General features: G+C 33.6%; 1 protein-coding gene across 1 annotated transcript in view; it reads right to left on the minus strand.

Moving 5' to 3' along the window:
* The window catches only part of LOC150095845 (regulator of telomere elongation helicase 1 homolog), a 332,736-nt gene that overhangs the window by 143,435 nt on the left and 172,431 nt on the right, over positions 1-16,870 (minus strand). The window contains exons 10-12 of the mRNA XM_090409544.1: positions 16,073-16,204; positions 5,459-5,574; positions 3,579-3,702 (exon numbers count right to left, since the gene is read on the minus strand). Coding sequence (XP_090265670.1) covers positions 3,579-3,702; positions 5,459-5,574; positions 16,073-16,204 — 372 coding nt within the window. The remainder of the gene's footprint in view (positions 1-3,578; positions 3,703-5,458; positions 5,575-16,072; positions 16,205-16,870) is intronic.

Raw genomic sequence — 16,870 nt, forward strand, 5'->3', positions numbered from 1 at the left:
CAGCAAAAAAGATAAAATCAGCAAGAGCTTCGTTGAAAGGCCTCCAGTATTAAGAGGACTCAAAATGAATCCTTATAGTGTTATAAGTTACGATAACAGCAAGTTGTTTTATCAAATAATAGATCCTAACTCTTAGTGAGGTTAATAAAACAGCACACATTGGTTATCGCCTCCTCATCAAGTGTAGAAAAGGTCAATCCAAACTCTTATGGTACTTTTAAAAACTTGGTGTTTCTAGCTTTAACACTCAGGTAAAATATGCAAGTTTCACTGAAAGCCCAGAGATGCAAAATTTGGAATTAAAACTAAAATTATAATGTAAACAGTAAATACAAAATAAGTCCATTAATCATATAATCTGACATCTAAACATGAATATATGCTGCAGAAGCAGAAGCAAATTATTGGCTAATAAATGCCAAAATCATTTACTATTACAGAAAGCAGTTCTGAGTATTAAAAACTATTCAACTAACACAATTCCTTAGTTCCTTTGAGCTGTATAATCCAGCTTCAGAATCCTCAAAGAATATTAAAGGATATCTATGGATTGCATTACTACTTTCTTATCCCAGTGGTTCTTAACCTTTTCAAAGTAACAGATCACTTTTGACTATAAGAAACATTTGGAGAACATCAAAGGCATGAAGGTCATAAAACTAACAATAAAAATATTCGTGAGTTGCCTTTTATAAACATAAACTTATTTTAATGCACTATTTTGAGCTTGTCGGCTTTTGCAGATTTCAGCAACATCAGTTTAATACGTGATACAGCTACCCTCATCTCTTTGTCTATATTAGTCAATCTTTCACACTTTTCAGTTTTTATATTGGTTAATATTGAGAAACTGATGATGATGGTATTCTGTTTGGGCAAAAATCCAAAATTCCTCAAGAAGGAAACAAGTTACTTTCCTTCCTCCAAGGAAGGAAAGTAACTTGAAATCTTTTCTTCCGTAATGTTAAATGTTCTGTTATAACGGAAATAATTCCCTCGACATTTTTATTATGGAGCAGAAGAAACATATCTATTGTTTTTTCTGATATGCGATTTTTTCAAAGAGATACTTTTTTTTCTGAAAAAATGACAATTTGTCAGTGGATGTCAAAATATTTTCATTTTCCCCTTGGATACTTGTATTAATGCTATTTAAGTAATTAGTTTGCCATTTCAGCACATCAAATATCATTTTGAAGACATTTTACCAAAGCATCTCTACCTTTGTTTTGAAAAAAGGCCAATAATTTATTCTTAAATTCTAAAATTCGGAATAGAGCAAAGATTCATACTTGGCTTCCATTGATATGCAAAGTTTTTTTTTAAAAAAGGGGTGCTTTTAAAGGTCTTGACTTCATGTAATTTACCATATTTACACCTTGGTCTAGTACGAGTTTTAATACTGCCAATAATGTTTTCGAAACAAGGGATTCTCTGTGCAAAAACCGTGCATAGATATAATAGTATGGTTTATTTTCTTTGCAAGGATAACGACCTTTAATAGAGCCTACCATTGACCTATAAACTATATTCTATTGGTTTAGAAGTCAATGCACATAGCAGTCTTCAGTTGTTAGGATCGAAGCACCCAATTACACCCAGAACTGTGTCATGTTACATCTTTCACTGGTGGCACACTTGTAACCAGTTCGCAGAACACCGGTTAAGAACCACTGTCTTATCCTAATGTCAGTATCGAATAAAACTCAAATTACCCACAGAATGAGGGAGAGAGTGCCTAGATTTAACAATATTATATCAATCAAGCTGTTTAGGAACTTACCAAATAAGTATTTCTGCTTCATGTAATTATTAAAAGAACTGGGTTGTTTTGAATTACAGCTGAAGTAACTAAGGCAACGAGGCAAGCATATTAGTCAATTTATTGAATGTTTTCTTATTGCCAGTTTCTGCAGGAGAAAAAAAAAAAACTTCCATCTCTGAATGAGATTGGCAAATTCATACCCTGAAAAGTCCTTATAAAGGTTCATATCCCAGATGGGATTCAAATCCAGGTCTTTTAAACCAAAGGAGATGAACATTACTGACTGAGCTATTGGTGATCATTAATAATTAGAGGAAAAAAAATGGATGTAACCCCCACCTGATATATATATATATATATATATATACACACATACATAAATTTATTTTTTTTTCAACTGCTTTAATTCTATAATATTTCCTGCTTTTACTGTTCTTCAAATTCCTGTATAAAAGACTGATGACAATTAATGGGAATTCTTTAATTATTTTCAAAAAAAATAAAACTTAGTGCTCAAGAACTTTTGTGATTTAAGCTATTACTCAACAGCACAAATTTACCAAATACAGGTAACCCTCGTATAACACGGTCTATGAATTGTAGTAACCCTTGTTGAACGCAGTTTCGATATAAGACAGTCTAGAAATTGTAGTAATCTTTATCTTTTCATATATTTTTCAACGTGTGACTTAAAAATCAAATTTTATCTTAGTTAAATTTGCAACTGCCCTATTGCATATGTAGTTATAAGTAGCGAATTTATATTAGGGTAAACAGCCTTTAGCACACATGTACGTCAATTGTTTGCCATATAAAATATTTATTGTTGAAAAAATTGTCTTCATTTTCTGTTAGGAAAGTGCATTAAAAATCATAAGTGTGTTAATCTCAGGCTCAGCTTGAGATTAACACAATTGTTAAAAACATTGTTGATGGTGAGTTACATACAATATGTAATGTTTTTTTTTATGTAAAAAAAAATATTTATTTTTATAGTAATGGCCACTTAGAGTGCTTCTGCGATATGGTTGAAAATGAAATTAGTGAATTAATTGATGAGGAAATAGATTTAAATGAGGAGGAACTGGTACAATTATTAGATGACGTTGAACCAAATAGCAGGGAAAGTTCTGCCAAAGATTGCAGCATAGTGGTAAGCAAGGTCTTATTACTGACTTCTTGAATAACTAAACCAGTCGAAATATGCAATGAGAATTATACAAATGATATCCAAGAGATATCAAGTGATGACAACGTCCGGCCACTCGTAAATAAAGAACATCTATGAAATTTTAGTTTTGAAGAGAGTGATGACAATTAAAATATACGCTTTATTTTGTTTACGTACAATTTATAATTTTTTATAATTTTATACTATGTATTTGTTTCATAGTTTATATGTTTTCTTAACTTACACGAATTACTTGAATTAAATAAAAAAATACTTTTGTTGGATATGTCATTGTTTATATAATATTTAAAAAAAAAAAAAAAAAACGATTTCAGAACCTAACCCTACTTTTTCTATGTGATCTGAGTTGCATAATGCGATTTATATAACGCGGCATTTCTATGGAATCTAACATCCACGTTATATGAGGGTTACCCGTAATTAGAGGCCTGATAAGTTTCAAAATTCTGACCTAAAACTTGTTTCAAAATGGGAAGAAAAAAAAGTATATTAAAAAAATAAATGACTAAGTATTGCCTAATGAATACTGTGCCAAGACTATAATTTGCACACTATTAAACTTTTTAAAAGAATGCCTAAACATAAGATTTAAATGCAAGAAAATGCTTTGTATAGTTGTACCTTTCCCTCAAGATTCTTGAAAAATGATGAAAGTTCTTTCATGGCAGGTCCAAAGGAATGAAAGACCTTTACTCTTCCCCGCACCCACTTTGAAAGCTGGGATTGAATCCGTTTCTCTGCAAATCTGAAAAAATAAAAATAAATAAATAATAATAAATAAATAACACAGAATAATATCAGATAGTCAGGTATGTTAATTTCAGAGAGTGAACTATGGGTTGTGACCGGTGGTAGTCAACTGAAATATAAACTCGTGTATTTGCATTTGTTTTCATCAGATTATCCTTAAATTATCATTCAACTATAATAATTTAGTAATAAACTATAATCTGTTTTCATGATAAGGAAGTAATTGAAGCAATTAAAAAAGTCATGAACAAGTGTGCTCATTCCTGCACCAACAAAATCATCAGGCAATGATTTCAGTATTATGGCAGGTAACTAAGACCACATTATTAAGTAACATGTATCAAGAAATCCATTAGATTTCTTGTGTTCTCCAGCCAGTATGTATGTATGTATGTGTGCATGCATGCTTTTGCAGGATGAAAATCTGAGTTCCCAGGAAGGGTCTCTCTTAAATCCACCTCCTATAAAGTAATTATAAATAGTCCTCATATCTTAGAATTCCAATCACATTTTTAATCAAAGGACACTGTTTTGACTGTGCTACAGAAGTACTACCCAATACATTAGTGGACATTTGTATACTGCAATGCTGAGAAACAGTTGTGAGCAGGATTAATGTTAATCCCAGCAACTAATGACATTAGTTGCCTACAGGGCATTAGAACAATACCCTTAGGTTGAACCAATGGGTTAGACAAACTGCAGAGTAGTGCTTCCAGATTAAGGATATTATTCTTTTAAGACTTCAGGCCTTCATAAGCAGAATTGTCAAACATTGGGCAATGAAAATCATCTACTAACAAAAGACATTCAAACACCCACATTACAGTGGGAAACAGTGATGATATCTAATCAACAAACAAGCAGATGAAAGAACAAATCATAACTGAACCATTGCTGAATAATTCTTGCATGATGGACAGTAGCATTGTCGTCCAATAAACAACCATCACCTTCTGGATAAAAAGTCACCATTGCAGGATGGACTAGATTGGCAACGATGTTCAGATATTCCTTGAAGGACACCCAACCTTCCAGCAATATCAGGGGACCCGTTCCATTCCAACAGAACATACCCCACACCATGACACCACCTGAAGAACCTTTAGTTGTGTTTACAAGGCAAATCAGGTTCACTGCTTTCTGGTTCTTCACAAAAATCAGTGGTTTCCATATAGGCAAGCGACTGCCAATATTGCTCCTCTTCAATTCTCTGTGCATAGTTTGGCGAGATATGGGTTAGGAACAGTCCTCTTTAATGTTTTGGTCAATTGCTGCAGACAGAAAGTTCTGTTTGTCCATACAAGCCCTTCTAAGACGATGGCAATTTCGTTCCTGAAAGACGTCTTAGGACCACAGTTACACTTCTTAGACAAGCCACTTCGGTTATATTTCCACTGATTAAACATTTGAGATATCTCACCTTTTGAGAAACCAGTCAGTTCAGCTGTTTTTAAATTCATGGCTCCAGTTAGACAGGTACCCACAATAAGCCCTTTATCGAACTCTGAAAGATACTTTGTTTTTCCCATTGTGATCAACACTATTGATGATTATTGGCCAGCAGCATTCTTAAATAGTTGCCTAGAATGACACACATGACCAAGTATTTTGCATATACACTATGTAAGTGACGTTTACGTACATCTAATAAAGGTTTCTAATTCAATGGCTGGTAGGTGTAATTGCTGAAATAATATTAAAAAAAAGTATGTTTAATTCCTTTGTGAATATAGAATTCTACTAAATACCTGTTATCACATAAAATAATAGCACCAAAGTCAGTTTTATGCCTTATCACCCTTCCTATTGCTTGATTTACTGCTCTAGACGCCTGCAAAAGATACCATTCGGTTCCATTCAAGCCCTAAACAAAGAGGAAAAAAATCAAGCAGCAATTTGAATTAAATGAAATCAATTTAATACTTTATTCTATAGGTATTCTAACTCTAGATATAATTAATACTGAATCAATTTTCTAGAATACAAAATATTTTTTGCATTGTTCTTAGGCAAACCAGATGATCTGGTTTGCCAACCAAACACCTAATGAACTTTCTCAAGCCACTTCCAGCATTAGATGAACAATAATTTATGCTGAGTGCTGAAGTTTATTTACTACCTATGTCAATCTCCCGAATTTCAGCATTAATATTTAAAAAATAAAAAAAAAAATCTCATGAATTTGTTAGCATGTTGAAATTCCGGAACTATTGTGCAGCTGAATGAAAATGTATGGTCTTTTTCTGAGAAACAATGGCCTCATCTTAGGTCATGCTTTTCTTCCTCTTTCCCTCCTCTTGTAAACCAACATTCTTAATACTAAGACCACCACTGGTAAGGTCAATATGTGATGATTCTATTTTCAGCTCTCTCTCTCTCTCTGTTCCTTTTGTCAGTCTTCTATACTTTTGAAATCCATTTTCTCTTCACTGATTTCTGCACAAGTAGTCCAAAATCATCTCCAAAGAACACAGCTGAATGAGTAAGGAGTTATATCAATGATAAACTTTACATTTTCCAAATGATCAGTTTAGCTGACAAGTGCTATGTTAACTCTCACTACAGTAAACACCATTATGGTAAAATCACTCACTACAACAAACTAAAAAAAAAAGCCCAGAAAGAACATTACATACCATCAACAGTATACTTTAGGATCTGGAAAGGTGGGGCAGAAGGCATTCTTCTGGGAGTAGCCAAGACGACTACATGATCAAAGTATCTAGGACTAAACTGATGTTCTGGTCACATGTGGAGCACATCCAACTTTGATAAAGTCCAGTCAGCCTGAAGCACCAAATCCTCTGCTTACGGTGTGCCTATTAGGAGCCCTACATATATTCCACAGCCAGTAGGCATGACTATCATACTGGAGGAAACTATCTAGGAGTGAACTAATGTAGCCAGCGATCAAAGTTTGTTATGCACATCCCTCAGAGGATATGTCAAACCTCTGTGGTGCAGGCATCACTAGGTTGTAGATGACTTTCTATTCCTAGAGTAATACCACCATTTTGCTAACTGGAAGCTTCGACTGGATTTAATTCACTGTGAATTCAACAGTGAACTAATTTAGAAATACCGGCAAGGTTATATAAAACTGTTCATAAGAAGAGACCTGTACTTTAGCTGAATAATTGAATCATCCATCATGAAAATACCTTCACATGTGCTACAAGAGTTGTGATTTCTGACTAAAAATCAATCACAAAATCTGACCATCCTCCATCACCAGATTTAGTCCCTTTTGGCAATTCCCAAAACTGAAGAATGACTTGAAAGGATGAAAATTTTCTGAAATCCAATGTCATGTAGTGAGAGTAATAAAAATTATTCCAGAAGACAAATTCCAGAAATGTTTTGAACGACGGTAACATTATCTAAGTGAATTGCTGCACAAGGAGATTGATTTAAAGGTGACAGGTAGACACTAGTCCATGGATAAGCAAATATAATTTTTACTTGTGCATTCCAGGAATTTGTCATACCTCATATTATATATTATATACATACATATATTTTCTTTTTCAACAAGTGTTCATCAATGTTTATCTATCTTTAAAATTTAAATGGTGAAACAACTCAAAAACTCTTAGGTGGGTCCGTTTTATCACAAATACTATCTTGGTTAATTAATTCATGGTTCAGTTGCCATTTTACCAACCATTACATAAAAGCTTCATAATATTTTAGTAGGGAAATGTCAGAGAGAATCCAAAGCAAACAATGATAGATGTTTGTAAGGTCTGTATTTTTCCATTTGATCTACACTGAATGCATATAATCCACTTTTAATCTTACTTCCAAATTAAAACTCTGGTCCCTGTAAAGTTTCAGAAGAGTCTCAGTCATTTCAATCACTCCATTACACTCATTCAGAAAAAACTCCATTTTGTCTCCAACTCACTTTCATCAACAACACATACATCTTTCTTTTCCTGCTTGATATGATGACAAATGACTTTAGGAATACAGATCAACTCTAATCAAGAAACTGTCATTTTTAAAAAATTTATTATTATCCTGATGTTTCCTTAATCACCTAAATGTCTCCCATTTCAATCGAGCTCTTTCATACCTCCCATGTTACAGTATATGAGATGTTGTTAATTCTATTCTACATGGACAAATGACATCTAAGGATCTCATTTAATATCTTTATTAGCACTATCTGATAAAGTAAATGGATACAGTTTGAGTATTCCTTCTATAACCATCTCGGAATAAACTGGACCTGACTATGACAATTAATTTAATAAGGATCATCTTTCAAATACAAGTTTCTGTGGTTAAGTAGTTCTGTGGGAGGTTTTCGGTATTGAGACCGCATTATAATATAAATAAGGAGTTTATTAAAAATAAGCAATTAAACCCCGACAAGTTTTGTAAGTTGTACGACTTACATCATCAGGGGTACTGGTACCTAAAAGTTTTACACAGCAAAAGCCTATTAACAAATAGATATTCTTGATAACTTCACAACTGTAACATATAATTGATAAACCAAAATACAAATAGCAAATTTGTTACTGTATGTGTGTGTGTTGGAACATTGCTAGTTGTTATCATGTTGGCATCATGCTTATTATATCCTAGTCCTGCAGTTAAATTTTTAATGAAAGCAGAAAATACTTGATGTAAAGTTAAGCCTTGATTTTTATTGCATTGCATAGAGATCCTAAGCATCTGTGAGACTTCTTTAAATTTTCTTGTAAAACAGTTACGATTAATATATGACATTTTTGTTTGCTGCCAAAGTATTTGATGTCCAGTAGTGGTTGTGTAGAATGCCAGGCCTGATTTATGCTCTTCTTTTTTTTTTGATGTCTTTTACGTGTTCAGACATGCAGATCTCTCCCGATGGCCTACATAACAAATGCCATTAGTGCAATGAATCTCAGAGATATCTGTTTTTTTTTTTCATGGGTGATGTGTAGGTTTTTTGTTGAATAAAGGAATCTTGATATTTTTTTGTAAAGGTAAAAAAGCCACTTTTAAAGTTGTACTCAGGGAGCAATGCAGTCATTTTGTCTGTGACATTCTTAATGTAAGGCAACGGGGTGGGAGAGATTCTCTGATCTCAAACTCAGCAAATTATCTGTCAAACTTAATATCACCACACATAGGAAAAACAGAATCATTTCTAAAAAACAGTTTACATTTTATTGAAAAAGTAAAGGATATAAATATAGAAGCTTTAAACATCTTAGCAAGTTGTAGTCAGTCTCTTCACCAATGTACCCCAGATATGACACAGTGGATCTACTTGTAAATCTTTTCCCAATGGATGGACACTGTAGGACTATTCAAAGACTGCATGGAAAACATTTTTTTTCATATTTGAAGACAAATATTAGGAACAAAAAGACTTGCCATGGGTCCCCACCCACCTTTATCCAGCCTTAACCAACCTGTTTATAGAAAATTTCTAAACTAATGCATTAAAAAAACTGTCAGAAGAAACCAAAAATTTGGTTATGTTATATCAATGATATTTTCATCATTTGGTTGGGAACGGTGGATGAGCTGATTGCTTTTGAAGATTATCTGAACAGCTTGCATTCCAATATAAAATTCACTCTTGAACTAGAACACAAAAAATTACCATTCCTCGATATTCTTGTCGAAGTAAACGATGAGAAAAAAACATTATCCTTTTCAGCATACAGAAAACACCTACCAAAACGGAAAGATTTTTAAATGCTGCTTCACACCACCATACATTGCAAAAGACAGGCATAATTAAAACTTTACGAGACAGGGTATACAATATATCAAGTACGTCAATTAAAAGGAATGAAAAACTGCACTACCTCAGGACAGAACCTTGTACCTAATGGTTTTGAACCCAAGATGATCAAAAAATTCTTAATATGCCTCCTGCAACAACTCCCTTACTTAAACAAGATTCCAAAAACCTCCACATCATCCCATGAAAAAACTAGATGTATATGAGATTCATTGCACTTGTGGCATTTGTTATGTAGCCAGACAGAAAGGTTGGGAGAGATTTGCATGTCTGAATGTAAAAGATGTCAAAAAAAGAAGAGCATAAATCAGACGTGGCATTCTACACAACCATTACTGGCCACAAGAATTTTGGCAGAAATTTGACATATTTTATGTCATAATAAATTAATCTACCCTAAATATATAAAATGATAAGCCTTTTTATGTCAAGTTTTTTGAAATGTTTTGAAACTCGGGGACTACCCTGAGTGTCGAGTCATCAGAATTCAAGGAGAACCAGCCTACCAGTCCGGAAACTGTCAGGTGAGGAGGGGGGCTTTCGATTCTTCAAAATTTGAGTCACCAGAATTCAAGGAGAACCGGCCTACCAGTCCGGAACTCGGGGGTTGGGCGCTGTAGGTGCGGGGGGCTTTGAAGACTCTACACTCAGGGGCTACCCTGACTATGACATAAAATGCCATATTAATCGTAACTGTTTTACGAGAAAATTTAAAGAAACCTCGCAAATGCTTAGGATCCCTACACACCGCAATAAAAATCAGGGCTTAATTTTACATCAAGTATTGTCTGCTTTCATTAAAATTTAACTACCACAGGCCTAGGATATAACAAATGTGATGCTACAGAACGTGATAACAACAAGTAGCAATGTTCCAATACACATACAGTAACAAATTAGTCATTTGTATTCTGGTTTATCAATTATAAAGTTATCAAGAACATCTAATATGTGTAATTAATTGTTAATAGGCTTTTGTTGTGTAAAACTTTTAGGTACCAGTACCCCTGATGATGTAAGTCGCATGATTTATGAAATTTTTCGGGCTTTAATTGCTTATTTTTATTACTCTTTAATTACATAATAATGTGTGGTCTCAATACCAAAAACATCCCAGGGGACTATCTGTATTAACTACCTTGACAGATCACTAACCTGGTAGGGATACTTAGACAGTGATTATCACTCATGTTTTCGTTTAATGGAAGAAACAAACAAACATCTAGGAAAATAATTAACTTTTTTTTTTACTATGTTATTATTAGGAAATATTTTTCCTGAGTCACAAAGGCATTTTCATAAGCAAAAAGATACACACACACACACACACACACACACACATACAAGGGTGGTCTGAAAAGTTCTTGGCCTTGACCATAGATGGCAACACCATTGGTCAGATTTTTTTTTTCTAAGTTGGTACATCCGTCATATGCATCCATATGAAATTGCAAGTCATTCTCTCAAGTAGTTTGTTTTATACAGCTGTCTGAAGCAAAAGTGTTGTCTGAAATAGATAAAATTGAGTATTGTGCGGTTATAAAATTCTTTGTAAAAGAAGGTTTAACACCAAAAGAAATTCATTCAAAGTTCATAAAAGTTTATGGGCACTCTTCTTGGTTTTCAACAATTAAGAAATGGGCTGCCGAGTTTAAACATGGCCATACCAGGCTTGAAGATTATCCAGGTCATCCATCTTGAAGGATGTCCAAAAAGTCCAACAACACAAATCATTTATGAAGTGCACGACATGGTATTGGATGACCGGCGAGTCAAAGTGAGTGAAACTGTTGAGATTATAGGCATTTCAAAAGAACATGTAGGATATATTTTGCATGAAGAACTGCAAATGAAAAAACTTTGCGCAAGAAGGGTGCCACGCAGATCAAAAGGACATGAAAATCTCGAACTGTGTTTGGAGCGTTTTAACAAGGGAAAAAAAAAAACTGATTTTGTGCATCGATCTATTACTATGAATGAGACTTGAATTCACCATTATGCACCAGAATCCAAACAGCAGTCAAAACAGTGGACAGAAGCCGGTTGTTCAGAACCAAAGAAGACAAAGTCAGTTCCATCAGCAGGAAAGGTCATGGCATCGGTGTTTTGGGATGCTCAAGGCATTTTGTGTATTAATTATCCTGAAAAGGGTAAAACAATAACTGGGGAATATTATTTCGATCTTGAAACCAGACTAAGGCGAAACAATTCCTGAGAAAAGTCCTGGTTTGCAGATGAAAACAATCATCTTTCATCAAGACAATGCACATGCCCGCAAAGGTGTTTTGGCAATGGGAAAATTAAGGGATCTGTACTATGAATTGTTGGAACATCCACCCAATTTCCCAGATTTGGCTCCCTCTGACTTTTATCTCTTCTCAAAACTAAAACTCTTCCTTGCGCTGATCAGTGTTTTTTTTTTTTTTTTTTTTTTTTTTTTTTTTAAACTCAAGAGGTGATTGCAGCTGTAGAAGGGTATTTTGCAGATCTTACTGAGAACCACTAAGGACAGGATAATGGCACTGGAGTATCGCTGGAATAAATGTATTAGTCTTAAGGAAGACTATGTTGAAAAATAAAAATAATTTTGAAATTATAAATTTGTTTTTTCATTGCAAGGCTGAGAACTTTTCAGACCATCATTGTGTGTGTGTGTATATGTTACTGGGGGGGGGGGGGCGCTATGTCCCCTGGCACCTACAGCGCCCCCCGTAATTTGTTATTTTTTATTATTATGAGAAATATTTGAACAAGAGACTTTTGCAATGACTTTTGTTTCTTTTTTGTGAGTACATCTCATTGTAATAAATCATAGCTTTGTCTACATTTCAGCAGACTTACATACTACAATCAAGATTAAGGTCAATATACAAAAGTTGTTTTAAAGTTTCAGTAGCTCTTCTTCTCTTCCGTCTAAGATGGGTTGAGTCTTCTCTTGAGCAGGATCCTCCAGTCTTCTCTATTCCTTGCTGTTCTAAAAAGTTCCTTATATATGTTCTGCATCCCGAAATATTCTTTATTAATTTCAGCCAAATGATTCTTGGTTTCAGTTGGAAAAGTATTGATTAGGACGTTAGGAAGTCTGTCTGAGTCCATGCGTACAGTGTGTCCAAACAATTTCAGTTGTTGTTTTCTAATTTTTTCTATTATTGTCTTTTTATACAATAATTCTTGTCTGACTATGCTGTTTGTTTTCTTTACTGTCCAACTTGTTCTATTTGTTTTTCTTAAGCATTTCATTTCAAATGCCAGCAGTTTTTTCTCCTCTCTTTTCTTAACTGTCCATGCTTCTGCTCCATAGATGACTGTTGGTATAATTATTGCTTCATATAATTTGATTTTGGCTTGCTTAGATATCTTGTTTGTTTTCCAGATTTTCTGTAATTTTCCCATGGTGGTCCATGCTATCGCTATTTTGTGTTTGATTGTTTTGAGTTCACCTATTGTTTCTGTCAGTTTTGATCCAAGATATATGAAGTTGCCTACTTGTTCTATGTGTTCTCCATTTAGGGTGGCTGAGATAGCAGTTCCGTTCCTTCTATTTTCATCACTTTTGTCTTTTGTATATTTATTGTCATGTGATATGTTTTACAGGTTTTGTTTAACTTGTTTATCAACCTTTGTAGTTCATTTGGGGTTCTTGCAATAAGGACGAGATCATCCGATTATTTGATATTATTTATGTTTAAACCATTGACTCCAGGCTCATTGTCTATTTACAACTTCGTCTAGATATATGTTGAATAGGCATGGGGATAATGGGCATCCTTGCATTACTCCTTTTTGGATCTCTATAGGTTCTGTTGTGAGTGTGTCCTTTTTAATTATTGCATTTGTCTTAGAGTAATATTTTATAAGAAACTGTATTATGTATTTGTCTATTGCTTTTTCTAGTAGAATTTTAAGAAGGATTTCTTTGTTGATGCTGTCGAAAGCTTGTTTAAAGTCCACAAGAAAACAATATAGTTCTTTATGGTCTTCACAGCTGAGCTTTGCTAGTTGGTGCAATGTGAAAATTTGACCTATTGTTGAACAGTTTCCTCAGAAACCAGCTTGTTCTATGCCTATCATTTCTTCATAGGTGTTTTTTAATCTATTTTGTATAATTCTAATGAATATTTTATAGGTGTGAGGGAGTAAATCGATTGGTCTGTAATTTCTGCAGTCTCTTTTGTCTCCTTTCTTGTACATTGGGATGATCTTTCCAGTTCTCCAGTCATCTGGGATCTCTCGTTTGTAGTATTTTATTGAATAGGGTTGTTAAATATTCTATTGATATGCTGTCTCCATATGACCACAGTGCAGTAGGGATAATATCAATGCCTGGTGCTTTATTGTTTTTCATCTGTTTTATTGCGTATCTAACTTCTTCTTGTAAAATTTTTGGGTGGTCATTATTTTCTTCTATTGTTGGCATTGTAGTTTTGTTTCCTTGGTGGAAGATAGTCTTAAAATGGTTTGACCAGATTTTTCTTATATCTTCAATATTCCCGGATTCAGTCATCTTGTTGTTTATCATTGTTACTGCTTTTGCTGAGAATTCCTTTGTAATTTCTCTTACAGTATCATGGAAGACTTTTAGGTTGTTTTGTTGGTATGCTTCTTGGCATTTCTTAGCTTTTTCTTCTAACTATTTTTCTTTGGCTTTTTTGCATAGGTTATCAACTTTATTTTTTAGTGCTCTGTATTTTTCTCTATTCTCTTCATTGTTTTGTTGGTTTACAAGTATCTTGGCCTCTCTTTTCTCTTCTATGGCAGCTAGGATTTCTTGGGTTATCCACTGTTTGTTTATTTTGGGTTTGGAACCTAGAGTGTCTTTTGCAATTGATAACACTGTTTCTTTTCCTTCTTCCCAGTATTTTCTGCTGTTCTGGAAGATGGAGAGTTTTAATTTCAAGCACATCTGTTCTAAAAATCGACTTCTGCTTGAGCTATCTTTTAGTTTTGATAGGTTGATGTTTTCTTCTTTTCTGATATTGTTTTTCCTGTTGAATTTTATCTTCACTTTGGCAGTTAATATTTCATGGTCAGTGTCAAAATCAAAACTTCTTAATGTTTGTACATTATTTACTGATCTTTTCCATTGTTTGTTTATGATGATATAGTCTATGCAGTTCTTTATATTACCTTCTGGGGATGTGCATGTATATTTATTATTAGGGCGTTGATAGAACAATGTGTTTGTAATCATTATATCGTTTGCTTTACAGAAGTGTAGTAATTGTTCTCCTCTGTCGTTAAGCTCTCCATATCCTAATTTCCCCTATCACATCTGTTTTGTCTGCTGTGAACTGCCCTATTTTAGCATTAAAATCTCCCATTACTATCATGAGTTCTCTATTTTTGGGATTATCTATTTCCTGTTGTAGTTCTTCATAGAAATTTTCTATTTCTTCTTCAGAATGGTTACTGTCTGGTGCATATATTTGGATTATTTTAATTGTTTGACCTTTTTCTTTTGCTTGAAGTTTGGCTGTGATTATTCTAGGAGACACTGGGTTTATTTCAATTACTGAGTGTGTAAGTTTCTTTTCAATTAATAATGCAACTCCTTCTCTGTATGTTATCTTTTCTTCCTGAGAAGTACAGTTTTCCTTCTAGTAAATCCACGAATCCATCTCCGCACCAATGTGTCTCTGATAAACCTAAAATACTCCATTTCAGTCTTTTTAAATTTTCCTGGACTAATTGCAATTTTTCAGGTCAGTATAGTGATCTTATGTTGAGGGTGGCTACATGTTTCACATCTTTGGCTGACCACATTGCTGATTTCTCACCTACTCTATGTGGTCTTCAAGTAGGTGTGTCGGTTGTCCCATACACAGTAGCACTATCTTGGTTTGTAGACTTTCTCCTGCTCATGAAAGTTACTGGCATAATAATGTAGCTAGCTTGCATTGCCTCTGTTACATCCTTTGGTCCACAGCTCTTTATTCAGAGCAACCCATTTGGGTTTCCCCCATCTGCTACCCAGGGAACGCACCTGGTAGGAGTGTGGTCTCCCCCAAGAGTAGCTCAAAACAATTTAAATTGTTTTAAAGTTACATCCTTTGATGATGTTTTTTTTCTGCATCATAATCATAACTGAAAATTTGAAAGAGGATGTTAAGGTAATGTATTTAGATATGTAGTGTTTGGTGTTATTACAATAAAACTGTTTTGATTGTGTGTATGCAATATAGTGTCTGTGGGAGGGGAAGTGCTTTTCATTATGCAAGGTCTTTTTTTATTCCAGTTGTCACTAATTGTCACTAAATATAATACAGAGACTATAAAAGTCTCTTTACTGTATTTAGTGATACAATAAATTGCCCATCACCTCAAGGTGATGAAAGGAATGTGTTATATGAATTTTTAACCCATGTTAAACAAATTATGGTGTCAACTGATTAACCATGTTAATTGGAAAAAGTGTGTTATTCAAAACTGTGTAAAGTGTGGGATTCCTGTATGTACGTACACACACATTATAAAATGGAGGTTATTTTTATAATTTCAACTAGAAATTAGGAAAAACTTTTCCCCTTTCAATTAATACTTACACAAAGAAAAAATAACAATAAGAATAAAGAAGTAGCAACAGTTTTAAATGATAGATTATAAATAAACTTACTTTATTGTGGTTAACACTATTTAAATATTCCATCTTTAATTTAACTCGTGGATCCTGAGATGGTGGAAAAGGTAAGCCTGTAATTATAACAGCTCTTGCATTTTTGTCTGCAAAATCAAGACCTTCACTAACCTATCAAAAAAAGAAAAATTACCTCTTTTCTTCATTCTATTACATATTTATAAGTTATAAATTATATTTATAAATATTATAAATAGTTATAAATTTATATATATTTATATTAATTTATATATATATATATATATATATATATATATATATATATATATATATATATATATATTACAAATTTATAAGCTTAAAAAATACACCAAGAGGTTTTAATGCATAATTCTTCTTTTCACAGTCTATAATGGGACCTTTAGAGCAGATATCTATCAGGGGACAGTCCTCACAGAAATATATATATCACTGTGCAGGGTTAAAAACCTGATTTTGAGAGTAATGCTACTTGTCTGTGGCAAAAAATGGATTAACTCAGAAACCAGCTGAAAATGCCTAGAAATAAATCCTCTAGTTTCTGGCTTGAATCAAACTTATAATGGTCTTTCTTTTGGGAGCCTAAAGCTATAAAAGCAAATGCCATTTCCACAAGGATACAAGCACTCCTCCACTTTCACAGAGGAATATTGAATTAGCAAAGTTGTCAATAAGATGTAATCTATTTGTAACTATGAGCTTGTTAACTATCTATAGTGGCTTTAGTTTTTGGAGTGATGCTATTGATTTTGCAATTTTTGTTCTAATATTCTGACTTCATCTTTCATCTTTATTAAG

This window comes from Typopeltis vanoorti, chromosome 19 (genome assembly GCF_054136105.1).
Source record: "Typopeltis vanoorti isolate ZY-2024b chromosome 19, IOZ_Tvanoo_1.0, whole genome shotgun sequence".
Taxonomy (NCBI): Eukaryota; Metazoa; Arthropoda; class Arachnida; order Uropygi; family Thelyphonidae; genus Typopeltis; species Typopeltis vanoorti.